This window comes from Cucurbita moschata, unplaced genomic scaffold, assembly GCF_002738365.1.
Source record: "Cucurbita moschata cultivar Rifu unplaced genomic scaffold, Cmos_1.0 Cmo_Scf00044, whole genome shotgun sequence".
In the NCBI taxonomy this organism is placed as follows: Eukaryota; Viridiplantae; Streptophyta; class Magnoliopsida; order Cucurbitales; family Cucurbitaceae; genus Cucurbita; species Cucurbita moschata.
This window is the reverse complement of record NW_019268560.1, coordinates 1,291,447-1,319,069: the sequence shown is the minus strand read 5'-3', so window position 1 is coordinate 1,319,069 and position 27,623 is coordinate 1,291,447. Positions and strand designations below refer to the sequence as shown.

Below are 27,623 nucleotides of genomic sequence, written 5' to 3'. Positions count from 1 at the left end.
CCCCCCCCCCCCCCCCACTAAGTTGACCGAGAAAGGAAAATCGTTCACCTGGAATGATCAGTGCAAGGATAGTTTCCAAGAACTTAAACAGAGGTTAGTAACAGCCCTGATACTTACTATGCCATTAGGAGATGGAGGCTTTGTTGTGGTATACAGTGATGCTTCAAAAAGGGGGTTAGGGTGTGTCCTCATGCAATATGGGAAGGTTATCGCCTATGCTTCGTGTCAACTAAAAGAATACGAGCAAAACTATCCCACCCACAACCTAGAACTCGTAGCAGTGGTATTTGCACTGAAGATTTAGAGACACTACCTTTATGGAGAAAGGACCCAAATTTTCACTGACCACAAGAGTCTTAAATACTTCTTTACTCAGAAGGAGTTAAACATGAGACAATACAGGTGGTTGGAGTTGGTTAAAGACTATGACATGGAGATACTCTATCACTCGGGAAAGGCAAATGTGGTAGCTGATGCATTGAGCCAAAAATCAACACACACGTCTGCTCTAATCACCACACAAAAAGCGATCCAACAGGATCTAGAACGAAATGGTGTAGCGGTGGCCATGGGGGAGGTCGCAGCTCAATTGGCCCAAATAATGATAAAATCGACCTTGAGGCAACGTCTTATTGATAAACAACATGGTGATCCAGACTTGGTTGAAAAAAGACGTTTGATAGGTGTCAATCAGACAGACAGGAGTTTTCATTGACAGCCGATGGGGGGCTCTTGTACCATGGGCTGTTGTGTGTGCCAAATGATGAAGAACTAAAGGTAGAAATCCAAACCGAGGCTCACCACTCGCGATTCGCCCTACATCCTAGCAGTATCAAGATGTATCAGGATTTGAAACGACATTATTGGTGGCGGAATATGAAACGTGATGTGGCCGAGTTTGTGAGCAAGTGTCCGGTTTGTCAACAAGTCAAAGCCCCAAGGCAGAAGCCAGCGGGGCTATTACAACCACTTAGCGTACCTGAATGGAAGTGGGAGAACATCGTCATGGACTTTATCGTGGGATTACCGAGGACGGCCAGAGGCTACACAGTTATATGGGTTGTGGTTGATAGGCTCACCAAGTCAGCTCACTAAGTCAGCTCACTTCCTGCCAGGGAAGTCCACTTATTCCGTGGATAAATGGGCTCAGTTATACTTGAAGGAAGTAACAAGATTGCACGGGGTACCGGTATCCCTTCTGTCAGATAGGGATCCCCGCTTCACATCAAAGTTTTTGAAAAGCCTTCAAAAAGTGTTGGGTACACGGTTAGAGTTTAGTATAGCATTCCACCCACAGATGGATGGGCAAACTGAACGCTTAAACCAAATTCTTGAGGACATGTTATGGGCCTGTATGTTGGACTTTGCTGGTAGCTAGACACACACTTGCATCTCATAGAGTTCGCTTATAACCACAGTTATCAAGTGACGTTGGGTATGGCACCTTTTGAGACCTTATACGGGAAGAAGTGTCGATCCCCAGTGTGTTGGGATGAAGTGGGAGAACGCAAGTGGTTGGGCCCCGACTTAGTGCAAGCAACTAATGAGGTTATCCAGAAAATAAGGACTAAAATGCGTACGGCCCAAAGCAGGCAAAAGAGTTATGCCGATGTGAGACGAAGGGATTTGGAGTTTGAGGTGGGAGACAAAGTATTCCTTAAGGTGGCTCCCATGAAAGGCGTTCTTAGGTTCAGGTGCAAAGGAAAGTTAAGCCAACGCTTCATTGGACTATTTGAGATCTTGGAGCGAGTTGGACAAGTAGCTTATCAGTTGGCTCTACCACGTGTACTTTCAGGAGTCCACAATGTGTTCCATGTATCGATGTTACGACTATACATATATGACCCATCGCATGTGATAGATTTCAAACCTCTACGGTTAGATAAGGGTTTGAACTATGAGGAAGAACCCGTGCAAATTGTGGATAGAGAAGTGAAAACCCTACGTAATCGAGAGATCGCGTTGGTCAAGGTATTATGGCGGAATCACCAGCTTGAAGAAGTCACTTGGGAACGAGAAGAGAAAATGATGAGCAAGTACCCTCAGCTCTTGAGAGGAAGGTAAGTAGCGCAAGCCTTGTGCATTTGAGTGAAGATTTCAAGGATGAAAGTTTCTTTTTTGGGAATATTCTAAGGTCCACGTTTTGGGCCCATGGCCCAATAACAAAATAAGAATTATAAAAATAAGCCTTAGCCAGCCGCCGCCCGCCGCTCTTCCTTCTTTCTGCTGCCACCCGCTGCTCTTCCTTCTTTCTTTTTTCACTTTTCTTCCTTAAGCCGCTGCCATCCAACGCTCCCGGTCCCCCAGCCGACTGTTTCCCACACCATCTCGCGCCCCTTCCCACATCAGAAAACCCCCTGCCCAGCACCCACATCGCCGCCATGAGGGAACGTCGCCGTTGCCAGAACCGTCAATAAGAGTATTAAACGCAACAAAGATTCAACGCCTACGTAGGAAGAAGGCTCAGTTCGAGGGGAGTCAGACCGCCGTTGATTAGGAAAGGCTAAGAAAGCAGCTCCTCAGGTAAGGGACATGCCTATTGAAACTAAACATTTTATTTCTGAAAAAATGGGTCAAACAGAACTGTCCTATGCCTATGTGCTATGTAATCTAATTGTTGTGTGCCGTGTAATCTAATTAGGCTGTGTAATCTGATTAGGCTAGATAATCTAATTGTTGTGTGCCGTGTAATTTGTAATTTAATTAGGTTGTGTGCTGTTGTGTAATCTGATTAGGCTGTGTAATCTAATTAGGCTGGATAAATCTGATTTCTGTGTGCCGTGTAATTTGATTAGGTTGTGTGATGTTGTGTAATCTTATTAGGGTGTATAATCTGGTTAGGTTGTGTGATGTTGTGTAATCTAGTTAGGTTGTGTGCTGTTGTGTAATCTGGCTAGGTTGTGTGCTGTTGTGTAATCTGGCTAGGTTGTGTGCTGTTGTGTAATCTGGCTAGGTTGTGTGCTGTTGTGTAATCTGGCTAAGTTGTGTGCTGTTGTGTAATCTGGCTAAGTTGTGTGCTGTTGTGTAATCTGGCTAAGTTGTGTGCTGTTGTGTAATCTGGCTAAGTTGTGTGCTGTTGTGTAATCTGGCTAAGTTGTGTGCTGTTGTGTAATCTGGCTAAGTTGTGTGCTGTTGTGTAATCTAGCTAAGTTGTGTGCTGTTGTGTAATCTGGCTAAGTTGTTTGCTGTTGTGTAATCTGGCTAAGTTGTGTGCTGTTGTGTAATCTGGCTAGCTAGGTCGTGTGCTGTTGTGTAATCTGGCTAGCTAGGTCGTGTGCTGTTGTGTAATCTGGCTAGCTAGGTCGTGTGCTGTTGTGTAATCTGGCTAGCTAGGTCGTGTGCTGTTGTGTAATCTGGCTAGCTAGGTCGTGTGCTGTTGTGTAATCTGGCTAGCTAGGTCGTGTGCTGTTGTGTAATCTGGCTAGCTAGGTCGTGTGCTGTTGTGTAATCTGGCTAGCTAGGTCGTGTGCTGTTGTGTAATCTGGCTAGCTAGGTCGTGTGCTGTTGTGTAATCTGGCTAGCTAGGTCGTGTGCTGTTGTGTAATCTGGCTAGCTAGGTCGTGTGCTGTTGTGTAATCTGGCTAGCTAGGTCGTGTGCTGTTGTGTAATCTGGCTAGCTAGGTCGTGTGCTGTTGTGTAATCTGGCTAGCTAGGTCGTGTGCTGTTGTGTAATCTGGCTAGCTAGGTCGTGTGCTGTTGTGTAATCTGGCTAGCTAGGTCGTGTGCTGTTGTGTAATCTGGCTAGCTAGGTCGTGTGCTGTTGTGTAATCTGGCTAGCTAGGTCGTGTGCTGTTGTGTAATCTGGCTAGCTAGGTCGTGTGCTGTTGTGTAATCTGGCTAGCTAGGTCGTGTGCTGTTGTGTAATCTGGCTAGCTAGGTCGTGTGCTGTTGTGTAATCTGGCTAAGGTCGTGTGCTGTTGTGTAATCTGGCTAGCTAGGTCGTGTGCTGTTGTGTAATCTGGCTAGCTAGGTCGTGTGCTGTTGTGTAATCTGGCTAGCTAGGTCGTGTGCTGTTGTGTAATCTGGCTAGCTAGGTCGTGTGCTGTTGTGTAATCTGGCTAGCTAGGCTGTTGTGTAATCTGGCTAGCTAGGTCGTGTGCTGTTGTGTAATCTGGCTAGCTAGGTCGTGTGCTGTTGTGTAATCTGGCTAGCTAGGTCGTGTGCTGTTGTGTAATCTGGCTAGCTAGGTCGTGTGCTGTGGTTAGTGGTATTTTGTGATTCAAAGCCAGTCGGAGAATACACTTTTTGACGGCTCAATACCAGCATTTTGGCTTATCCGGGTTGGGTTTAATACGCTCAGACTCTTTCCTTCTAGTTTCAGTTTTTTATGAAGCGTCTAAGGTTAGTATGACTACCTTTTAACTAGTTTAAATTTTGTGAGTTTAAATATTTATGCACAATTATGCTTAGCTAGTTTAAATGATCAGGAATAAGTTTAAATTATTTTATGCAAAACTAGGTGAACCAATTCCCTTAGTAGAATTCTAACTTATGATTGTTGGACTGCTTAGTCAGAATTAAATTTCAGACCTAAGCAAACTGTGTTAAGCTAGCATCAAGAAGTTATAGTAGCTTCGGCCTAAGCAAACCGTGTAAGTGGTCTTACTATCGACTCGATCAGAAGACTTGTCTTATGTATGATGACGAATGCCCAGTGACCCTTGCACATGTCATTTATATTTTATGTTATATAATGATGTGTTAATGTTATAGGATGATGTAATGACGTTATATTATGATGTGATAATGTTATATGATGACGTTAGTTGATGATGTGATGATATTATATGATAATGTGATAATATTATATGATGATGTGACGATGTTGATGTTGACATGATGCATAATAATAAGATGATGTGAGACGTATGATGATAAAATGACTTAATATGATGATGTTTCATATTAAGATGATGTGCATGTATTAAATGTCACGATGCATTATGACAACTAGTTTTCAAAGACACAACCCTAGTTAATGTTAATGATGATGAATGTGAAGGCCAATGCGTGCATATTACTTAGAGTAATTAGAGTAATGTGTGAATGGTGTATAGGGTTGTGTCATAAAGATGATTTAAAGATGAAAACTATAAGAACCTCATGCATTTTGTATGTTCATATACATCTTGATACTTCCCCATTTATGATAATGAGTACGAACGCGTACACTATGATGATGATGATGGTCATGCCTCATATGACATTCAGGGGTCTGTTGACCTTTGAACGTCGGACAGCTAGCTCGACTATGATGGGTCCAGGGAGTACGAACCGCCTAGAGACTCACGCTCGCACGTGTGGTTTACTACACATCCAATATTGTCCGGACTAGAGAGGCTACCCCTATGATGGTTTTAACGATAGGTCCCTAGAACATGAGTTGCATGTGTTTGCATTCTTTAACCCTAATAGTGGGGTCACTTACTGAGTATTATTAAAATACTCAAGCCGTGTGCTACTTCTATTTTGTTAAAGATAAGGCATCCCTATACAGCTGCCGACACACCGCAAGTAGAGACCATGCCACGTGCATGGAATAGTGGTATTTTATTTTCTTAGTCTTAGGTTAGTATAGTGTGTTTTTTCTATGTTTTACTTGTTTTATTTAGTATTTTCTTAGGTTGTTTTAAAGATTCTTTTGAACATGTAAGTCCACGACAATGTTTTATGATGAAGTTGTAAAAGTTGTAAAAGTTTAATTCTACATAAGAGCATAGGTTATGATGACAGTAGTGACGATAGTGACTCTAGGGTCGTTACAATTACTTTCTAGGTTCTTGTTGTGTTCTTGGTTCGTTCTCCAAGACACTCCCCCTAGAATTTATGGTACGAGTCATGAACTTGACAACCTGCATCCAAAATTTCATACGTTCCAAGTGACACAACCTGTAGCTACGTAAATTAAAAATTTGCCAGAACTTTATCCATATTTCTTATAAGTTTACATAACCTTTTTGTTTGGCTTAACTCTAAATAAAATTAAAGATGGTCCTAATCCTTATACTACAAGAATAAAGCGTTCATTCTCAACAATATCATCAAAATATTCTTTTGAGATCTTTTCAAATAAAGACCATATACTCATTCAACACATCATGCCATTTATTTAGTTTATTCCTTATATTAAACAAGATCTTTCTATTTAACTTTCATAAATTAGAAAGTATCAAACATCGCATTATCCAAAAAAAGAAATCTTCGATGTATGCGCAATTTTTATAAATTTTAAGACTAAATTTATTAAAAATAGATATCTTTAAAAATCAATAGTTTCTAATAAAGCTTAAGTCTTCGAATATGAATAAATAAATGTGATTAATGCACAATATCGACTCATAAATAACTCTAGAAAAAAATTTTAACTTTCAAACAAATATAACAGTTCTAGTTTTACGTGTTTTTCGTATGTCAAATAGATATTTTTTTATCTAATACATATTTTATAATTTATTAACGAACGAAATATTATATTTAAACAATGTTTCATACAAATGAGATATAATTACATCAAGTATTATTCGAAATTGTTATTTTTTTAAAAAATAGAATAAAGTGCTTTTTTTTATTTATAAATAATTAAAATATATATTATATTCTATTAAAAAATTGTTAAATATTTTTAGACCATGAAAGAACACAGATATAAATGAAAAGTAAAATACATAAAAAGTATCTTTTAAAAGGAGTAAAATGTCTTTTTATTTCTTTGACTGCGTCCTAAATGGAAAATAATATAAACATTCTTTGTGATCTATTTATTTTTTATAATTTATTCTTACCTTTATATAAAAATATAAATTTCATAGAGAGAAAATGCATTCGAATTTCAGCCTTGAAAATGTAATGAATAATAAAAATAATAATAATAATAATAATAATAATTAAAAATAACCATACGATGAATTCATTTTCGAAAAATAGTACCATACTTCTAAAATTTTTTATGGCAATATGGTTAAAATGGATTACGGGTGGTCGAAGAGTAGTTTGTGCAGCTGCAAGAACATTCATCCATTTATAGTACAATCAAAGTAGTGAACATGACGATAACAACTACAATTAAATTAATTATATGATCGAAGTAATATAAAAAAGACGTATAATTTAAATTATTATAAAAAATACGTATAATTAGTCGAATAATAGATTATGAGAAATTCGTAGCATACATTATTTTCATAAATTAAAGTGAATAAATTTAACAAATAGATTATTAATTCGTTAATATTTTCAAAGTAGCATTAAGTTTAATATATTCATAACAATAATAAAAAAAATTAGTTACAATATTGGTCAATCAAACTATCATCATAAATAAAATAATATATATATAATATATATTCTTCTTGATTTTAAAATTTAAATTAAAAGAATATATATAAAAAATGAGGTTTATTTCTAAAAAGAAGATAGATTATTATGGAAGGTAATAAGGCCTTACTTTTAAATGAGAGAGTATCAAATAAGCATAGATAGACACGTGTATGAAAAAAAAAAAAAGATGAAAATTCGAATGTGCATGGCTTATCTTCAAAATATTATACCAAAGAGGGGTTATATTTATCCCTTCTTGCCTCTCACGTTAATTCATATCTCAATTTTGTTCATAAAAAAGAAAGCACTATAATGGACAAAGAGAAGGAAACGAGAGAGAAATTAGGAGGAGAAGTGAAGCTTGGTCATTGCTTGGATGTTATTTTGAAGAATGCTGACGTAGCACTGCACTATCCCTCCTTCGTTAAGCTTTATGAACAACTTATTGCTGGAATCCTCTTGAACAAGGGAGCTATAGTAAGTGTAACTATATATATTGATTTCAACTTATTTTATTCGACTTTGTATATCATAAACATATTAAATCAAAATATTGGCTTTCTTTACTTTTTATGCAGAAGTACATCTTTGATAAGAAGTCAAACAGCAATTGGTACTTTATATTTGCAAGAGCTCTCTCAATCGCTTGGATTGAAGATAAAAGATACTGGGAATGGGGATCATGGTATAATTTTTTACTAATTTTTCAAGGAAAAAAAATGATAAAAAGTTGATTTCTTGATCTCTCTCACACGGGTGTTTAAAAACCTGCAGTGGTGGTAATGAAATTGCTAAGCTTATTGAAGTATCTTGGCTGGACATTCGTGGAAAGATCAAGGAGTCTATGCTCTCACCAAATATTGTGTATGAAGTAGCACTTCAGGTACAGCTAAATGATAGATCCTTCGGGTGGAATGCTCCAATGAACATCGAATTGAAGAAGCCAGATGGGAGCAAGATAGAGCGCCAGGAATGCCTGTTGGGGAAGCAACCAAACCAGTGGCTTGAGATTGCTATTGAGTTCAAGGTAGATAACCATGGTTGTGGAAGTAGTGGCGAGATCGAGTTTGCCTTTTATGAACATGGAGGGCATTGGAAGAGAGGGATGCTTGTGAAAGGTGTTCGGATTGGAGCGAAGGGATGTGGTTGCGCATGATCAAAATAGTCTTGGTGTACACAACCTCTCTCTCTCAAACTCAAAGTACACTTATTTTGATGATGAGGAACGAGAGTCTGTCTTAGAATCAAATACGAAAGAATGTACTAGTTTGAAATAATAAAAAATAGACCTTTTGCTTATGGACAAGAAGGTTAAGTTTTAAACACTTTTTGTTTCAAATATAATAAAACATAAATATGAACTAAATATCAAGAAAAAGATAAATCTAATAGTACCTTTCTCCTTACTAACACGAGTCAAGTTAAAACAATCATGGATGATCTTAGAAGAATTTTTCATTAAAATAAGATGGAAATTAATGTGCCGAGCCGAGATAGAGTAGGTCTTTTGATATGCTTGTGAGTCTAACCCTTTTCATTATTCAGTCTCACAATAACACATGTATATATATTCACGCACATTTATCACAATCGCACTCTTGTGGTAGTGGAACAATGATTGCACAACACTTGTTCTAGCTTTTAGGGAACAAGTCAGTCATATGATAGTCGGATTTTGCGGACAACCTTGATGTAAGATCGAGCCTAGGGTCACATTTGAGAGAATATTTTAGAAAACGTAAGCGAGGAAATATGTTGAAAACAATGTGAAAGAACTCAATGTTATAAGCTAAAAGCGAATAAGCAACAACCAGAACTTGACAATATATGACCCGGGCAGGAAGAATTGATAACTAGTCATATCCCGTATAGTACATTTTGGGGCATTTTAGCCCTAACAAGTGTAGACATGATTTTGGTGACTGGTCATACACTCTCGTATTGACGCAACAAGAATAGTAAAGACATATCTAACATGACAGCAAGTAAAAAGAGTTTGAAATGAACATACGACCATAAACCACGCCTTTTGACAAGTATGATCGAGACATCTGACATGCAACCACAAGCAACACATCTTGGACAAGCATGATCGAGACATCATTTTCCACTCAATTGGTTGACGTATCTATCAACCGACTCTTCACGAACTAAGCGATGTAGGATGGGGCTGACTTCAGGTCTCTCGACACGCTTCCAGCTAATCTCAACATCTTCCAATTTGAAAGAAATTGTTTAAAACCACTTCTCGGTTCATTGACTCTTTGTGTCTTCTTTGTTGAAGCCTCTCCTACTTTTTTTGCTGCGAAATTCTTCTTCGTTGCATGAGATCATACCACCTCCTTGTGATTGGTGTTTTCTTGGTCAGGATTGTAAAATTTCAAGTTACTAACATGAACAATAGGGCTAGTCCACGTCCTTGAGAGTAATTAGATCTTATATGATGCCTTCCCAACCTTGTTGATTACTTGGACTTGTCCATAGTATTTTTGCACCCGTTCGTGGTTCTTGCTACTTTAAAATCATACTCTTCCATAAATTTGTTGCCTTGGGGTCTTTCCTCAGCATTTAAGTGATCACTAATAAGAGTAGTTGAGGGTCTAGTAAACCCACCGTCAATAAGTCATTTAGTTGTTTGTTCAACTAACTTAAGTTGAGCTATATGACAAACATTTGTGGTAGACAACCTCGTCCTCGACATAGAATCAATCTCATGATTTATCTCCTTTGTCTGACCTTTTGGCTTTGTGTCGCGGTGTTCCTATAGTGGCAACGAGGTTTCTGTCGTAGTGAGCTCACTCGAGCTCCCCTATTCAACCATGGCAATGTAAACGAGCATGGGTTCATTGTCAATAATATCCCTTCTCAACTGTAACACCGATATTATCTTCACCCTTTTTGGTTGACGGGTGATAGTCTGAATGATTGTTGGGTTGGACCTCATACTACTAAACATTTTACTATGGGTGTGAGAATGACTTTGTGTTCAAGCAGAAAATTCATCCTCAGATGTCAAATTGTCCATCTTGACAATCACAAAATTAGTTTGTCCCATCCAAGTCCCTATCTTAATCGGAGTTCTCTTTGTAACCCCTAAGATAGGTAGAGCTGCTGAATTGATAGCTTTCTCTTTGTAACCCCTAATATAGGTAGAGCTGCTGAATTGATAGCTTTTGTCCGTATTGTATCTCGATGTCAAGCATTTCGCTTCAATCTCTATCATGAAGTTGTGGATACTCCAAAGTCAACCATAGTGTTCATGGTCGCTCTATGGTTGACCTAAGGCTCGACATACACAAGGCTGCACTCCACTAGCTCTTCTATCTCACTCACTCTCTTATGGGAGGTAGATAATTACTTTAGGGCCCCATGCAAGGGTTTTTCATACTTTTGACTAGCGTTGTTTCAACTTCTGTCGTCTCTTACTCATCTTCTAAATTTTACTTTAAAGGTATAAAGTGCCGACTTTTGTGCTCACTCGGTTTCTCAGTGGGTCCCTTTACATATGAAGAAAGACAAGGGGTCTTGGTTTTGACTCTAATTGTTTTAGCTATGAAGTCTCTGCCATGAAATTCTACTTCTTTGTTGGTAGGACTCGTATTCCCCTCCCCTTCCTTCAAGTTTGTCACTTCCCCCACCTGTGGGGAATTGGGTCGGTATTATGTCTGAGTTCTCTTAACTTCCTTCTTATTGTTATCTCAACACTCTCTGAAAAGAACTGAGAGCAGAGTTTTTATTTTAAACTCTTCCAAGTGTCGATAATACATCGAGTATCTTTGTTTTAAGATTTTCCAATTGTCCGCATTACATCAACCAAATTCTTCGGACTATCTTTGTTTTAAAAATATTAATAAAACTTTTAAATGTTTAAAATTTTAAATATATTTTTAAAATAAATTATTATAAAATTTAAACTTTTTAGTTTTATTTTTAAAAAAAAGTTGAATATTTTTATTAATTAAGTGTTATTTTTTACCTAAAAATTCAAAAAATTTATAAGCACCGAATACTTTGGGAATTGAAAAATGTAAATGACGCATTCCCAAAAGTAAATAGAAATATAAAAAAAATAAATAATAAATAAAGAAAACGCCGAAAGGGAGAATTGGAGAGGGAGTCCTTACCGGTTACCGGGGACTGTGGGCCCTTTTCTTTTTCTTTTTCTTTTTTTTCTTTTTAAATTTTATTTATTTATTCATTCACTTTAATCGAAGCACTTCCTTTTTCCTGGCCCCATCCCTTCCGACATGTCGCCATCATTTCTGTTTCCCTTTTCTTTTTCTTTTTCTTTTTCTTTTTCTTTTTTTTTCTCCCAATTATAAAAAACCAAATTTTTTTATAATTATTTTTTTGAAAAAAATTAATCCATTCATACTCTCTTTATAAAACAGCATTTTTTTTTTTTTTATTTCTGTAGTTTCCTTTTAGTTTTTCTATTTTTTTAATTACTTAAATTAATCTTATCTATTTGTCATTTAGTTGAGCTTCTAATTTTAATTATTTAAATTTAATCCATCAACATTTATGTGCATATATAATCAAAATTTATATAAAAAAAAATAGAACTAAAGATTAATTTTTTAAAAGTTGGTCAGATTTAGGATGGATTGTACATGGACGGTGGTTGGAGTCAGCGGCTCTCTTAAGGTTCCTTCTGTTGGGTGATGAAAGTCCCACGTTGGCTAATGTAGGAAATGATCATCAGTTTATAAACAAAGAATACTTCTCTCCATCGGAATGAGGCTTTTAGGGAATCTAAAACAAAGTCATGAGAGCTTATGCTCAAAGTGGACAGTATCATACCATTGTGGAGAGTCATGTTCGTCTAACATAGTATCAGAGTCATGTCATAAACTTAGTCGTGTCAATAGATTGGTAAATCCTCAAATGTCGAACAATGACTCCAAAAGAAAAGGAGTCGAGCCTCCTAGAAGGCAGTCATAAATGACTAAGACTCCAAAGGAGTCGAGCCTCGATTCCTCAAATGTCGAACAAGGACTCCAAGCCTCCTAGAAGGCAGTCATAAATGACTAAGACTCCAAAGGAGTCGAGCCTCGATTCCTCAAATGTCGAACAAGGACTCCAAAAGAAAAGGAGCGAGCCTCCTCGAAGGCAGTCATAAATGACTAAGACTCCAAAGGAGTTGAGCCTCGATTAAGGGGAGGGGTACTTTGTTCGAGGGGAAGTGTTGGATGATGAAAGTCCCACATCGACTAATTTAGGGAATGATCATGAGTTTATATTCTCAATTGTGGACAATATCATGCAACAAAATGGACAATATCATATCATTATGGAGAGTCGTGTTCGTTTAACATCCTCATCTCGAATCCTGGAGAAGAGGATCAAGTTAACTCTTGTGAATAACGATCAAGTTAGCTCTTGTGAATAGCTTGATGCACTATCTCTCTAATTGTATGTTGAAATTAAGTGTTCATGTGAACTAATTTATAAGTACAAAAAATTTGTACATGAAAACTCATAAGATTCTATATACAACTAAGAACAAGAACCAGAATCAAAGGAACAAGAACAAGAACCTAATTCCAACCTCCCCAGATTTTTTCCCCTATGTAACTCACAATCCACCTCACCGACCCTTTCTCCGCCTCATTCTCGCCGCCATCCGCCGCCTCCATCTCCGTCACCCTCGACTCTTCCACCTTCGGGGCGAGTTCGGACCCCTTCCCATCACCCGGACTGGAAACCGACCCGGATCCGGACCCGGTGTTCCTCTTCTTCCTCTCTTTCTTATTGTTCTTGCCGGCTTTACTCTCGGCCAATGTTTCTTCATAAGCATCGATGATTTCGTGTATCATTTGCCGATTTGGTGAGGAATCCCATCTCACCCAGTAGCTAGTGTAGCACCGGAAACAGTCGCAGGAGAAAACTGGAGGGTGATCGGAACCGCTCTTTGCGGCGGCGGGTTTCTGGTGGGCCGCCTTGCCGCGGTGGCCGGAGAAGTTGTTGACGGTGGTGAAGTCGTTGGAGAAGGAGGAGATGAGGTAGGCTAAGATCTCTCGATCCTCCGGTGAAAGCGCCGCCGCGAGGGTGAGGATGGCAGTGGGGAGAAAGGAGAGATGGTCGGAGATGATCGGCGGCGATGGGTGGACCGTTCCTCTTCTCCGGTAGAGCTTCTTCATCGGAGACAAAAAAATAAATAAATAAAGGGATTTCAGGTGGACGGTGCAGATTCTGTTTTGCTCTGAAAAGAGTGAGGGAGCGAAAGGGGTAAACTGGATAAAGTTGAACAGATTTTATTGAGAGTGTCGGCGCGTGAAATCGCGTGTGGAAAAGATGCGAGTGTGCATTTTGAAACGAAGCTACTGCAACTGCAATGGCAATGGCATTGCATGGCGATGGGAAATATTCATGTGGAACGCGGGAATTAGTGTATGCATAGTACAGCCCTAATTGGTGTTAATCGTACGGTGGAGATTCTTGATTCGAAGGTGGTGGGCCCACGCCGATACTTTATTCATATTTTTATATTTATTCTCTTTCTTTTGAGAGGTACTACGAGTTAATGGTTTAAAAAAACTTGGAAGGGTCATTATTTGTACGTTTTTTAGATCCGGTTCGCACCAGACCAGGACCGGACCGGACTTGTTTCCGGTCTGCCCAGTCAGCATTTAGGGATTATTCGAACCAAAAGTTCAACCCTATTCCATTTCGTTCACCCGTATTTGACCAGTTCAACGCCCAAGACTTGAACCGCCCATCTGAACTAACTCGTTCTAGAAGCACCTATCCGCGTGTGCCACATGTCATGCTTAAAAAAAATTTCATGAAAATTACGTATGCTAGATTTGAACACAAGACGTCAAAGTCGGGGAAACAATTTGTGATCACCACGTGGCACACTGAGTGTGCATTTATTCCTCCTCAACGCGTGAGCTATGCGCACGTGTGACCGTTTAGGCACGTGATTGTGAGTTTCTCGACCCGTTCCATTGTTTTTCATCCTGATTTTGATACTAACCCAATTATGACTTAATTTATGGCCTACTAGAGAAATTTCAGAAATTATGGAGCTCTTAATGCACGGAAAAGCTAGCTCGAAAATGTACTTTTCATCCAAGTAAGCAACCACACGGGCTTTAGGCAAGTAATACTTGTAGGAATCGTTAAGACGTACTAGCATGTGAGCCTTCCTTACCTTAGGTGGTTAAAAATTGCATGTTAAAGACTTCAAAATGGTTTTTTTTTTTTTTTTAAATTTTTTTGACGAGTATGCTATGTACGATGTAAAAAATTACCAAAATGCCCCTATTATGAGATTTGTAATGAATGTTGTTCTATGATCTTTCTGCTGTGTTAGAACAGAGGATGAAATAATGTGATATGTTCTTCGGGAGATTGATGTATGTTATCTTCCATTGAGCTTGATTGCTTGTTTGTTTGCACGAATGATTCAGTTTATGTTTTAGTGCTTTAGGTGATCGATAAGATATCTTCTAAGTAAGTTTGCATGCATGATTAGATTATGTATACGGTGTTCTAGGTGATCGATAGGATAATCTCCCTAGCAAAGCATGTACAGGAAAATCAAGCTAATTTTAGGGTGCTACAGCTAGAGCAATTTACATGTTAGCCTATGTCAGTACGTTCTACTAAACCTTACACCTCATGATCGTGAGCGATCAGAGGTTTAGCCTTGAATGCACCAAAAGATTAGTTTAACCTAAGGAGCTAACCCTAAATTAGAACAAGAGATGAAACCGCCTAGATGCCCTTCAGAACTTGGTAAACTTCCACGACATCTAGGTATAACAAAGGTAAATCTCCAAACTAATAGCAGTCGATACATTGTCTTAGGAACTTCCACCTCCCTTTCCACTCCGGTACAATAGCGTTGAGATAGATGTGAGGTTGGTTAGGGATGTGTGACTCGTTGTTTGTTAGATTATCCTACACAGTAGATTCGTTCTATATAGGAGAGCATGTTCATGCGAGTAGTTAGTGGTTACTCTGCACGGTAGATTCATCTTGTGGGTAGTCAATGGAGTTGGCATGTACTAGGGGGTCCCGCCTCCAATTTTATGTGATTACATAGCTTGTGGGATAGGTTCGCTAGCTAACCTCCCATGGATAACGAGCAAACTAGCACTCACCATGTTGTCCCCACCTGATACAAAGTTTTGTGAGGTAGAGTCTCAACTTCCAATACCGATTACTATTGCATGAACTAAGTAAGCTACCAAAGTCAAAGAAACGAAAACTAGTTCACCCTGGAGATTAGATTTGTGACTCGACCAATTTGCAATGCTAAAAAAAGGTGAACTACCTCTTTTGAATCCAGAGTGGGTCCATGAGTAGCTTAAGTACCCTCGAAACTTCGAGGCACTTCAGATGCTTAGATAGCAATAGAGGGTAGACCAGAACTAACAAAACAAGTATCACAAAACTTTTTCCCCATCGTAAAATCAAGTGTTTAAAAGCACCTCTTAACCGTAGCATTGCAACCACGGCCTTGAGCCAATCATAAACCAAAAAAATCTCGAGCATTTCCTCCACAAGAATGAGCAAACTAGCATCCCCGTCAATATCCTCCACCCGCCTTGGGTTTAGCATTAATTAGTTTAATATTTAATATATCAAATATAATAAATATACATTTCTTTTTGTACGTTAACCTATCGAATATTTGAAATATTAATTTGAATATTTCAAATCATATATATTTTTCTTTTTGTATTCAGTATATATGTGGTATTAATTTGAACCCTTCAAATTAAAATATATTTTGTTCTTTTTATTTAATAAATTTAATAATTAAATATTAATTTAAACCCTTTACATTTTTTTCTTTTAATTAAATTAATCATTTTAATGTTACTGTAAGCTAGTAAGGGATATTATGGACCCACACGTTATAAGTTTCAATGATACAAAATTAATTAAGTAAACTCTTCCTTTCATCAATTTTTATTCATTAAATATAGATCACTCCGCTATAAACTTAGAATTGCACTCTTATACACTATAGGACAAGTTGTGTTGATTGATATAATCATTATAAGTAAATCGATCATTCACGAGTTATTCGTAATTACAGTTTGGTCAAAAGTCTATTTTACATCTATCATTATACCTTATATCTTAAGTACCACTGATTGTCTAATAAACAGTTTGTTTATGATCCAGCTATAAACGAAATCCAGACTAGTGAGAGAGTGGGCCCCATCATTTATGTGAAGTTATGTTATGTTTTCAACTCCTATTGAATCGTTACAATAACCATTCTCACTCATGAAAATTAAATGACAAACCCTTACACGCCGGAGTTATAACTCACTCAAAATTAAAATCAAGTTAACAGTATTATCAAGACAAAACATGAGCGGTGGTCTCACCCGGATAAGATTGTTACCAAGACAAAACATGTGTTAACAGGGTCATGTTAACAGTATTACCGAGACAAAACACCAATTTCATTCATATACTATTATAGATTCTTTAAATTATTATTTAAACATGAGCGGTTCAAGATTACATTTATAACCTTGAATTTTTTCTATCAGGAACGGTATTAAATTTTAAATAAAATAATTATTAAAAAATTAAAAAAAACAATTACCAAATTTACTCTGTTTTTTTCCAATAATAAAAAATAAATCCAATAATAAAAAAATTGATGAATGGAGGGGCTTGATCGGAATGGGACATCCAACGGCAGCGTTGAATTCACATAAATACTGGCTTGCCTTTTCCCGTTTTTCCATTTGGGTGAAATTTTTATGTTTGGAATTGCGGAAGCAAAGATATAGGAAATTTCAATCCCTCATCGTTGCATGCAGTTTACCGGTGAGTTGCATTTCCCGCCTCTCTCGCTTTCACACGATTCCCCCACTCTGTTTCTCACAGATTTCTCTCTTTCTGTTGATCGCCGCCGTAGCCTCACCACCGCTGTCGGACCTTACCGCCAGCCGAATCGCGCAAACGCCGCCGTCGATCGGACCTTACGCCAGGTAGTCAAATGAGATTGACAGAGGCCAGAAAGAACAATATAAAATAGAGAAATGCGTTTTTCAGCTGGAATAGTTTCTTCTCCGGTATAGGTTTTGTGCGCGCTTCTTCGGCGAACCTCCTTGTAGATTGGAGGTATCCAATTCGTGGGTGAGATCCAATTTCCTGCAAGTTCTCTAATAATTTTTGGTTATGGTTAAGTCTAACTCGTGAATTTTGGCCCTTCTAGTATACTCAAAACTTTTGGATCTTGAATCTACGAAATCAGATCTAATTGAAGCCAATCAGTGCGAACTCTGTTTCATTTTCGATAAGAATTTGTTGGGTAACTTTCTATCGAACTTTTTGGATTCATTTAGGAGTTCTTTTGTAGGCTCTAACTCTTAGATCTCTGTTATGTGTAGTTTGAACAAAGTCATCAATACTGAAACCAATTTCGGCTAATTTTTTTCTTGTTGGAGTAAGTTAAGTTACAAGATTAAGTCTCAAATTATTCTTGGAACTGGAATTCTTAGGATGTAAGTTTCAGGTTTAATTTATTGGAAATAATTGTAGGTTGGGCAAACGGTCTCCTTACTCGGAGCTTGGGATTCGAAATTTTCAGGTTTCACAATCAAGGTAAGTGATTTTCCTATTGGATGTTCCTGATGAATGTTAGGTACGCATGCATTTATGAGTTTTTTAGTATTTGAAAACTGAATTTGTCTTTGTGACGATTTATTGATCTGATTGCGATTTTTGTCATTTCTTGATACATTTTTGGAGATGTTTTGATTTACCCTTTTGTTTACATTTATTTTAACGGGCACCCCAAGCAAACTTTTCCTTACTTTGTTTGGATTTGTTATTCTCTATCAACTTTTAAAATTTATTTTCATCTTGTAAAATGCGAAAGCATGTTTTTCGTAATGGACCTGGTCGGTCTAGGTCTAAAATGTTGGATTGTTACACTTTAGATAAATTCAAGCTTGTATCAAAGGTCCTTAGAATTCCTAAATTTCTCAGTTTCTATATAGATGAGGCTGTTGCATTTCGCCTTTGTGCTTGCTTTAGCTTCTGGATTTGCGGCTATTCTCATATACATTAATGGTGTTTCCTACCTATGTAAGAGCCTTATGTTTCTGCTTAATTTCTTTTCATTCGCATTCGTTGTAAGTGTATGATCATCTAACTTATGTTTATATCTATTAATAGATGGTAATTATCAACTTTCCGATGAGGATTATGAAGCTCTGCAATCCCTTCAGAGCAGTTTCCAGAAGTGTGTGGTTAGTTCTGTAAACCATTTCTTTCAAGCGTTTACTATTTCTGAACTGGAAAGAACATGTTGATGAAAGTTTCGCTTGCGGCTATTGTAAGGCATAAGCTTATGACATCACTCTGTATTTTAAGAGCTTTTCAAATACCTATTGATGACCTTTAAGACCATTTAGGTAATTTTGGATGTAACTTTGTTTTATAAGACGCAGATGAGTGTGTGTTTTTCTCGATACAATGCGAAGTAGTTTAACATTTTTCTCAATTAAAACAAAAACTTTAATCTCTTATATGGTTGTACGCCATTTGTTCGATGGTGTTGCAGAGTGCAAATGGATTAGGTCTACAAGCTGTTGGTGGTGAAGATTATTGCCTAGTTACAATGAGGTTTCCTCAAGAAACCATTCCCAAATGGGTAGGTTCCCTTCATCCTTCTGACGGACTAATCATATATTTGTTGAGTAGATGAAATTTGAATAAGTTGGAGCATTGAATCCCACTTACAAATCCTGCCACTCCATGTTCTTTTGAACCAAATTTAGCTGATACACAAACTTGTACTTAAGATTTTTGAAATTTTCATGTGAACAGAAAGATCCTAAAACTGGTGAACTTGAAGGCTTATCATATGAATTTAATCTCTGCGAAGCTGTGGCTACTTGGGAACAGGTAAGCTGCTTTCTATATTAGGTAAAAGGTTGTATGCATCAATTTTTCATTCAAATTTCTACTTTTATCTGGGAAAAAAAAAACACACCTTGAAATTAAAAGAGGTCTCCGTTTTATATTATTTCTCTTACAAAGATTCATAAGCATGTTTACGAATTAAATTATTATCTAATGAGTGGACTGCTCAGGTGCGGAACAGTACTACCATACTGACCAATGAGTACATTGATGGCTTGCCAAATGGATGGGAGGAGTACGCCTGGCGTAGGATTAACAAAGGAATTCTTCTGTAAGTAGTTACAGTTACAAAAATTTATCCTTGAAATGATTGACAATTTATGGGTTTATAGACACCAATCACTTATGTATGTGAGGATTTATATATATACATAAATAAATAAATAAATAAAACAAAAAAAACAGCTATTTTGAACATAAGTTTTCTTAATTTTAGACTTCTACCATATCAGGTTTCTAGTTTCATAAGCTTCACTTCTAATAATCATAAGGAAAGAACTCCTTCTGAAGCTGTATAGTTTAATACAAATCCCAAGAATTTACAAAGCGCATGTTGATGTCGCTGTGTTTTGAGCTCCAGAATGAACATCCCTATCAGAAGACCAAGGACAGTTTCTCGTAGCCAGGCTTACAGTGACCTTTTTTTCCATTTGCAGTAATAGTTGTGCTAATAGAACTTTGTGCATGGAGAAACTTTCCTTAGTACTTCCTGAAACGCCACCATATGTTCCAAAGCAATATGGTCGTTGTGCTGTTGTGGGAAATTCTGGAGATCTCTTGAAAACCAAATTTGGGAAGGAGATAGATGGTTTTGATGTTGTTATCAGGGAAAATGGGGCCCCTATCCAGGTTCGGCTTCTACTAATCATTTTAGATGCTCCTTTCCTTTTGATAATTTTGCTTAATCCCCCTCTATTCTACGTTTCTTCATTTATATTATTTATCCTAGCCAAGGACTTATTCATTATTCATTGGCTATTGTTCAGTCTCGAGTGACCCCTCCTCTATTTTATGTTTCTTCATTTATATTATTTATCCTAGACAAGGAATTATTCATCGGCCAATGTTCAGTCTCAATGCACCCTTCCTGTTTTGACATTCTTTGTTTGATAGAGAAACATTGGATATTGTCGACCTTCTTTCTTTAATGCGAGAGTTTCATTCTTTCTGGGAAGAAGGTATGTTCGTTTTTGGAATCCCAATTCGTCTGCTGGTTTCTCTTATAATTCCTTCTTTCTTTGTCTGGTTAACCCCCCTTCCTTGAGTGATATTTTCTTTGCCTCACGAGGAAAGGAGCAAATTCTCAAGAAAGTTAAGTTTTTTTGTTTGGAAGGTCCTTGATGGAAAAGTTAACACTATAGATAAGGTGTTGAGGAAGGTGCCTAATTTGGTGGGGCTTGGTGTTGCATTCTTTGGGTAGCTGCAGATCAGGATTGTATTCTTTGGACTTGTGATTTCGCTTATGCAGTTTGGAGTCGGTTCTTTCAGGAGTTCAGCCTTGGCCAAGGCAGAGGGACTGCAAAGAGATGCTCGAGAAGTTCTTTATCCTCCTTTCTTGAGAAACGAAAGTTTGTGGCAAGCGGGGTTTGTGCTATCTTTGTAGGAGCTCTGGGGTGAGAGGAACAATAGAAGTTTTAGAGCACTTGAGAGATCCTTGAGCAATGTTTGGCGAAGCTTTTTGACAATTATTCATCATGTCTTATTTTGCTTGATTGGAGACCCTTCTTATAGTTTGCCTCCTTTTTTGTCGGCTCTCTTATTGTATAGCTTGCATTTTTTTTTTCTCTCTCTCAATGAAAGCCCGGTTGTCTTATGTTTTGATTTTCACAGAACTACACAGATCATGTGGGTAAGAAAAGTACCTTTCGTCTTCTTAATAGAGGATCTGCAAAAGCTTTGGATAAAGTCGTGGAGTTAGATGGTATCAATATTTTTTCACTTGTTATTGTGGTTCTAATGCATTATATTAGAACTTAGAAGTAGTATACTAAGTACAACTTGCATATTTTGCAGAAACAAGAAAGGAGGTTTTGTTGATCAAAACAACAATTCACGATATCATGAACAAGATGATTCAGGTTCTTGTACTGTTTGTAGTAGCTTCTTTTTTAACGATCTTTGCAAAAAAATACAGGATTGTAATTTCTATGCTTTGTAGCTTTCTAGTATTTGTACTGGTTTGAACCAGACTCCATATGTTTCCTTGAAGTTTCTCTAGTTCCACCTTTCCATCAAGGTTCAAGCAAAAATAAAGGGTTTTTTTTTCTTTCTCTAATAGTTTCTTTTATGGAGGTTTTGTTTCCCTTAACTCCCCATTTTTCATGTCTTGAAGGGAGAAGAAGGGAATAATAAATCAATTGAGACTGAGGACAACCCCTTATCTTTCTAACGAACTAAAAGACGAAATTTTTATTCATTCTTCTCGGGTTGGAACTAGGAAGAGAGAGGAGGAAAGATTCTGGTAGGATTTTCCAATCCTTTAGATGTGAAAGGGGGCTTTACCCACACCTAAATGTGAATTCCTCACTCTACTTTTTTAATAACTCCAAGAGCACCATTGATACCTCTCCAAGAGAAGCTTTTTTTTTTCTTTCCAAATTAATACTCGCATATATAGCAAGTGTTTGGGCCAACTTATGTACAAATGGCTGTTGCATTGAAATTAATATATTTTTACTGAAGTCATGAATTTTCTTGCTCGTTAAATACATAGTTAGATGTCATACCACTAATGATAGATCGTGTTTTACAAACCATTCCTTCTGAAAATTTTATTCCTAACTTGAATGTTGAACTTGCCCTGCGCTTAAAATTTCATCATCAAATATTTTATTTAGGTGATTGCCTCATTGCACCCTACTTATTATTTTCCTCCTACTTTCTGCAGGAGATACCCATAAAAAATCCTGTTTATCTCATGCTTGGTGCTTCATTTGGTTCTGCCGCAAAAGGAACTGGGCTCAAGGCTCTTGAGTTTGCTCTCTCCATATGTGACTCTGTGGATATGTATGGCTTCACTGTTGATCCTGGTTATAAAGAATGGTATGAGATTTGTTGTTACAAATAATTTCTTAACATGTGAAATAAAAAATATACTTAATTGATGAATGAAACTAAATTTTCTCAGGACAAGATACTTTTCAGAATCTCGTCAAGGTCACACACCTCTGCATGGTAGGGCATATTACCAGATGATGGAATGTTTGGGTGTAAGTCTGCTAATATTTATGACATATGTGCTGAAACTTGTGTGCTTTTTATGTACTTATTAGTGCAACTGAGAAGTTCCCTTCTGTGGTGGCAAAACCAAACTAAATATTTTAGGTATCAAAACTTTGATGATTGATGATAGACCTTGCCAAAAGTTAAAATGAGAAAATATTAGAATATCCAAGTGGTAAATCTGTCATTGAAGTTTCAATGTTGATTTTGTTAAATGAATTAAGTTCTATAGATCGAGTGTTCTGTTTTACAGTTCATTTTAAATATAGATCTCACAAGAATTTGAAGAGAATTCAAAATTTACAAATAAAAATCATGATATTTTATCAACAAATATCTATCCTCAAGTATTGACGGCATGCTCGCTCGGTGAAATTTGATTTTCTTGTTAAACTGTTATATTCTAAGACGATTTCTGTATTAACCATAAATTTGTCATCTGTGATTGATTAGTTGGGAAATAATAGCACTTTTAAAATTGTGTAGCTTGTCAAAATCCATTCTCCAATGCGACCTAATCCGAACCGGGTGGTGAAGTGGGTACCAAGCCAAAAGATGGTTACTGCTGCTAGAGTTGCATCTGAGAAACGATTGAGGTAGTTGAATCATTGATCTTTATCAACATCCACACTCCCCACCCCACCCCACCCCACAAAAGATTAAAAAAAAAAAAATAGAAATTTTATGGGTGATCAATGTATATGTTTCTACTAAACTATGAATCATTCCATGAATGTTGAATGCCATTTCATTCTCATTTAACAAATCTGTACTGCATGGTAAGACATTGCGTGTAGAGACTTTGCGAATCAACTATTCTATGTATTTGCTACTATACCATCCATCTCAGCCAGACCTTTTAACATTATGGCGATGCTCGTCAAGTTCATAAATGAATAGTTGATGCCTAGGTTGGCATAACTTATGTTTTGTGCGCCAATCTATATTCTTAGCCTAGAATTTCAACCCAAAACGTGCATTAATGGTTGCAGGAGTCCAATATTGGACCTGCAACCTTTTAGCTATGATCAACTATGAAGCAAATGTTTTGGTGCTCTATCGTATTTTCTTAACTAATGCAAATTAAATGTATTGATGTGTAAGTGTATCATCCTTTTCTAAACTCTTGGTGTTTATCCTTAAAATGTACAGGAGGGTTGGAGCAGGTTCTAAAGACCCATTGGCTTCGTGCTCTATCATAAAAAAGCGTATCAGAAGCAAGCCTATGTCAATTTCAAGCCTACGCAAGCCTGCCGCTGCTCATCAAAAATTTGTGAGAGGCACAACCATGTACCCTTTGGAGCATAGTCCTGGTCATGGTCTTCTTTGCACAGTGCCGCCAAATTGAATCAATTAATTGTATGTTGAAGTTCATTTGGAACCAGACGTGGTTGCAGTGGAGCATTGAAATACAAGAAGGGATTATTCATTTTTGCAAGGTACAAAAATTCCGCATGCCAATCCCGGATTCTTGAAACTTGTGGATACTCTCAGAATCCGTGCATTCTTGAATTGAATCCTTCTCCTTATAGCAATACCATGATAATTCATCTGCTGCGACTGCATCAAAAGTTAGTGGTTATCTTTCACCCATTGTTCGTGCAAAATTTTGTTCAAAGAGTAATTACAACTGCCCTTCATCATTCAGGTTGTTCTTGCTCGTCAGAGGAACAATGTTTTTCTCCCGTGAAGTCTGGATTGGTGAGGTGAGTGTATCTTGACATAGATATTGATATTATGAATTAATTTTGACTTCTCCACATCATATTGAGTGGTTTATGATCTGTTACTTCAAATATTTCTGCGAAGCTTTTGATATAGTTAGATCTAAATCTTAGGGTACGTTGTTAAGAACTTAAGCGTAAGCTTGAGAGAGAGTCAATGAGATGAGGACGTTGTGGTTTTCCAAACATATATACTTAAAGCCACTGACTTGAGGTCGAGAGATGTGTAGAAAGATATAGAAATGTGTGGATTCAGGAATGGTGCGATCGTGGTTATGTTCTTGTGAGTTTTTCTTTAGCGAACGTTGTTTATATTAGGTTCAACGCAAGTGTACCTTTAAACACAGGTTACTTAGAACGAACTTAGTGATTGAATTGGATGGAAATATTGTAGCAAAATATTAAGAATATCCAACCGATGAAAATAATGTATTGAAAATAACTCTAGAATATTCACACAAAAAAAAAAAATAATAATAATAATATTGCCTTGTAAAAGATTTTAATGAATGGTAAAGATAATGTTGTATGGGTAAAACAGTAAAGATTTGTAGTAAAATGAGGGTTAAATTAAATATTAATTTGAATGTTGATTTTATAAGTTTAAATTATATAAAATTAATTAATTAAACTCTTTAGTTTATCTATTTTTATTAATTAATTATAAACTTACATTTGCACTATAAAATGGTAGAACAAGTGGTATTTATTGATACAATCATTACAAGTAAATTGATTTGTCATGAGTTCAGAGTAACAACTAGGTCAAAAGTCTATTCATCATTGTAATTATATCTTACGCTTTAAATATTACTAAGCACTAAGCCCCTCTTAGACAAGGAAATTGCAATACAAGCTACATTGTTCATCACTATCCGAGGAGAAAAAGATTTTAGAGTTCAAGTTGAAAATACATGAATAGATAATGGTTTAATGACAAGAGTCCCACTTAAAACTCTAAATACAAGGAAATGATCTCGAATAAAATCTTTGAAAAAATTTAAAACTTGAAATAAATCCAATAAAATAATAAAATTTTGAAACATAATTAATATGTTTTTTTTTCTTAATTTAAAAGTCTTTCAACTTTCTAATCTAAGATCTCGTTAAAGTAAGCAAGCATGAAAATGAGGAATCGGAATGAAAATGGTATTCTGTTGTTTATTAGATGTCTGAAATTTAAAATTATAAGCTTAATGATGTTTGATGTTGTTCCTAAAGACTACTTGAACTCGAATGTAAATTAGATATACTATAGGCTAAATTTTAGAAAACTGTCTAAAAAATAAACCTCTTTCCAAAACTCATCACAAAACCTGCATGGAATACAGTGCTGTAACAATCTAAGCAATGTAAATAAGATTAAAACTTTTCATTGAAATTTGCTTGAACTAAACGAGGCTTAAATATTTCATCAAATATCAGATGGGCGTTGAAATTTGTAGTTGCATCTTCAACATAAATGCTATAAATGCACAATTTCCATAACTCATCCATTCAGAAGCGTTTCATAGAGCGTTATTATGTTTGCCTAAATCAGGATCTAATTTATTATTTCCAACAGTTTTGAAGCATAGTTGCATAGCTACAGAAGTAAAATAAAGAACATAAATTGATTTGCAGAAAAGTCATGGAGCCTTGGCTAGAAGAAGGTCAGGCTTTGGAGTGGTGGGGGAAAGGGAAATTCTGCTCATCACAGAGGTAAGTAAATGAAGAATATATCATATTTTGTCGTCATTCGTTGACAGCAGCTACTTCCTCCTTCGAGAAATAATCGTGCCTGTACGCAAACGAAATGTTGAGTTAGTCAAAGGGAAAATGGATCAATCATAATCAATTCTACCAAAAAAATCCAAGAAAGAAAAAGAACTCCCAAAGTTCAAGGTAAATATAGTTGTTGATCTTCCGAACTCACTTCTCTAACGACTAATTCTTGGATTATGTCATTATAGACAGCCTTTTGTAATAATCCTCGTATAATGTTTATTTCTTTGCTCCAAGTTGAAAATGTCAATAACTTTAAACGTAAAGAAGCGACGACTTACTGTATTTTTCTTGTCAATTGGTAGATGCCAGTCCCTGCCATTGCAACGTTGACACTAAAAAGGTTCCAGTTCTTCTGCATTTTTCAGAAACAAGAAAGATGTTCAGAGCTAAAAAGAAAGTGTAGCCATTAGCTAAGATACGATTTAATCTAATTATTCCATCAAGGTAATTACAGGGACAAAACTGGAATCCCACGTCAATTTATTATTTATATGTTCTTTACACGACTATGAAAGTCGAACGCATAATATTGAATCCTCTCTCTCCATCCATGATCCTACCTAACCATGAATCCACTCTGGCCAACCCTCCAATCAGGAAATAACCTCCTATGGTTGTTCTTCAATTGCTGGCGACCCCCACCCAAGTCCTATCCTTTAGAAGGAAGAAATTTTCGATTGAAATTAACCGAAGAGACCGTTCTTTCTCTTCTATTCAGCGGAGTTCTCTAGCCTGGCTTTTATCTACTCAATAGCATCTCGGAATCCCGTTCAACAAAAAAAAATTGAAGAACAAAGGACAGAAAGTTATGTCATATGGGTTGAGAAGTTATCAAATAGAAGAGGGTACTGTGCAGAAGCTGGAAGGCAATGGGGGATGCACGAAGTTGATTGTTCCTTGTGGAGAAAACACAAAAGGTTGGAGTCTTTTTATAGAGTTCCCACCAATCACTATACAAAACTATCCTACAGAAAAGCATTAATGAAGGAATCACCCTGGCCCAACCAAAACTCAACCCCCGCCCATGTTACACGGGCAACCTCCTTTCATCATACGACCTTGCCACCTTAATCCTCTTTGATGTTGTTCCTCTCAGAAGATGACATTTCCATGATAACTGATACGATAGTAAGGGAGCTTTAAGGGTAGGCATCAGCTCATACAGCTCTCTAAGCCCACTTCAACCAAACAAAGCCCTGTAATATGTAAATGCTAGGAACGAGCTTCAACTTTATGTAACTTCTGAAATTGGTACACCCAAATTCGAGAAATGGACTAAGAATATTTGAAAGATCAAAAGGTTCCATCATATGGTGGCGGGGTCAAAAGTTCAAAACTTACCAATGGATCAATGGAGTCTGGATCAAAGTTCACAACCCCTCCCTTTTAGGCTCGGTACCCCCAATAGTATTCCCATTGCCTATTAGCCAAGCCCATAAACTGTACCCATTCCATCTAAATGTACTTGGCCCCACCTGACCTCAAAAGCCCACAATAGACCTCTCAATCCCACTGAATCAACCATACCTCTCTTCCCTCCGGCTGATCCATCTTTTCAACCTCACATACCCCCACCTGTCCCATTTCATAAAAGATTGTTAACCTACTTTATTCAATCGTGCCTAGTTACTCATCAACCCGTCCTGCTCGATACTGCTTTAAAGCCCCCCCCCCCCCCCC

The 27,623-nt window shown here is 37.1% G+C and overlaps 5 protein-coding genes across 14 annotated transcripts in view; 3 read left to right on the top strand and 2 right to left on the bottom strand.

Moving 5' to 3' along the window:
• The first annotated feature begins 1,572 nt into the window (after window positions 1-1,572).
• LOC111434046 lies at window positions 1,573-2,814 on the top strand. Its single transcript, XM_023071341.1, has 2 exons — window positions 1,573-2,060; window positions 2,796-2,814. The coding sequence occupies exons 1-2, from the start codon at window positions 1,573-1,575 to the stop codon at window positions 2,812-2,814; spliced, it is 507 nt and encodes a 168-aa protein (XP_022927109.1).
• A 4,796-nt stretch (window positions 2,815-7,610) lies between these two features.
• LOC111434388 (lectin-like) lies at window positions 7,611-8,488 on the top strand. The gene is made up of 3 exons (XM_023071853.1): window positions 7,611-7,794; window positions 7,896-8,002; window positions 8,092-8,488. Exons 1-3 carry the CDS (start codon window positions 7,630-7,632, stop codon window positions 8,471-8,473), a joined length of 654 nt encoding a protein of 217 aa, XP_022927621.1. The 5' UTR covers window positions 7,611-7,629; the 3' UTR covers window positions 8,474-8,488.
• A 4,245-nt stretch (window positions 8,489-12,733) lies between these two features.
• On the bottom strand, window positions 12,734-13,534 carry LOC111434229. The gene has a single exon (XM_023071627.1). It carries the CDS (start codon window positions 13,458-13,460, stop codon window positions 12,858-12,860), a length of 603 nt encoding a protein of 200 aa, XP_022927395.1. The 5' UTR covers window positions 13,461-13,534; the 3' UTR covers window positions 12,734-12,857.
• Window positions 13,535-17,014: 3,480 nt separating this feature from the next.
• LOC111434375 (sialyltransferase-like protein 2) lies at window positions 17,015-24,362 on the top strand. Of its 10 annotated transcripts, none has more exons than XR_002708936.1 (18): window positions 17,015-17,124; window positions 17,216-17,436; window positions 17,516-17,611; window positions 17,691-17,746; window positions 17,842-17,904; window positions 18,303-18,390; window positions 18,481-18,554; window positions 18,869-18,958; window positions 19,135-19,212; window positions 19,401-19,501; window positions 19,887-20,079; window positions 21,061-21,151; window positions 21,244-21,308; window positions 22,118-22,272; window positions 22,358-22,439; window positions 22,939-23,048; window positions 23,605-23,891; window positions 24,101-24,362. XR_002708936.1 is itself a non-coding variant. In XM_023071837.1 (18 exons), the coding sequence occupies exons 7-18, from the start codon at window positions 18,303-18,305 to the stop codon at window positions 23,798-23,800; spliced, it is 1,323 nt and encodes a 440-aa protein (XP_022927605.1). In that variant the 5' UTR covers window positions 17,015-17,124; window positions 17,216-17,288; window positions 17,379-17,421; window positions 17,516-17,611; window positions 17,691-17,746; window positions 17,842-17,904; the 3' UTR covers window positions 23,801-24,362. The 10 variants fall into 10 exon arrangements, 8 of the variants coding, with proteins under 8 accessions (XP_022927605.1, XP_022927604.1, XP_022927601.1 ...); XR_002708935.1 differs by having other exon boundaries at window positions 23,605-24,023; XM_023071837.1 differs by having other exon boundaries at window positions 17,216-17,288; window positions 17,379-17,421; window positions 23,605-24,362.
• A 1,270-nt stretch (window positions 24,363-25,632) lies between these two features.
• Window positions 25,633-27,623, bottom strand: part of LOC111434390 (mitochondrial pyruvate carrier 4) — a 6,531-nt gene continuing 4,540 nt past the window's right edge. Inside the window, exons 4-5 of the mRNA XM_023071855.1 lie at window positions 26,222-26,295; window positions 25,633-25,956 (exon numbers count right to left, since the gene is read on the bottom strand). Of these exons, the coding sequence (XP_022927623.1) occupies window positions 25,911-25,956; window positions 26,222-26,295 (120 nt within the window). The 3' untranslated portion in view covers window positions 25,633-25,910. The remainder of the gene's footprint in view (window positions 25,957-26,221; window positions 26,296-27,623) is intronic.

Excerpts from the sequence above, each read along its gene's own strand:
- LOC111434046 (XM_023071341.1), top strand. The coding sequence starts at position 1,573 with ATGCGTACGGCCCAAAGCAGGCAAAAGAGTTATGCCGATGTGAGACGA.
- LOC111434388 (XM_023071853.1), top strand. The coding sequence starts at position 7,630 with ATGGACAAAGAGAAGGAAACGAGAGAGAAATTAGGAGGAGAAGTGAAG. Across the intron at positions 7,795-7,895 it reads TCTTGAACAAGGGAGCTATA|AAGTACATCTTTGATAAGAA; the intron begins GTAAGTGTAACT and ends CTTTTTATGCAG. Across the intron at positions 8,003-8,091 it reads TACTGGGAATGGGGATCATG|TGGTGGTAATGAAATTGCTA; the intron begins GTATAATTTTTT and ends AAAAACCTGCAG.
- LOC111434229 (XM_023071627.1), bottom strand. The coding sequence starts at position 13,460 with ATGAAGAAGCTCTACCGGAGAAGAGGAACGGTCCACCCATCGCCGCCG.
- LOC111434375 (XM_023071837.1), top strand. The coding sequence starts at position 18,303 with ATGAGGCTGTTGCATTTCGCCTTTGTGCTTGCTTTAGCTTCTGGATTT. Across the intron at positions 19,502-19,886 it reads ATTAACAAAGGAATTCTTCT|TAATAGTTGTGCTAATAGAA; the intron begins GTAAGTAGTTAC and ends TTCCATTTGCAG. Across the intron at positions 22,440-22,938 it reads AGATGATGGAATGTTTGGGT|CTTGTCAAAATCCATTCTCC; the intron begins GTAAGTCTGCTA and ends AAAATTGTGTAG.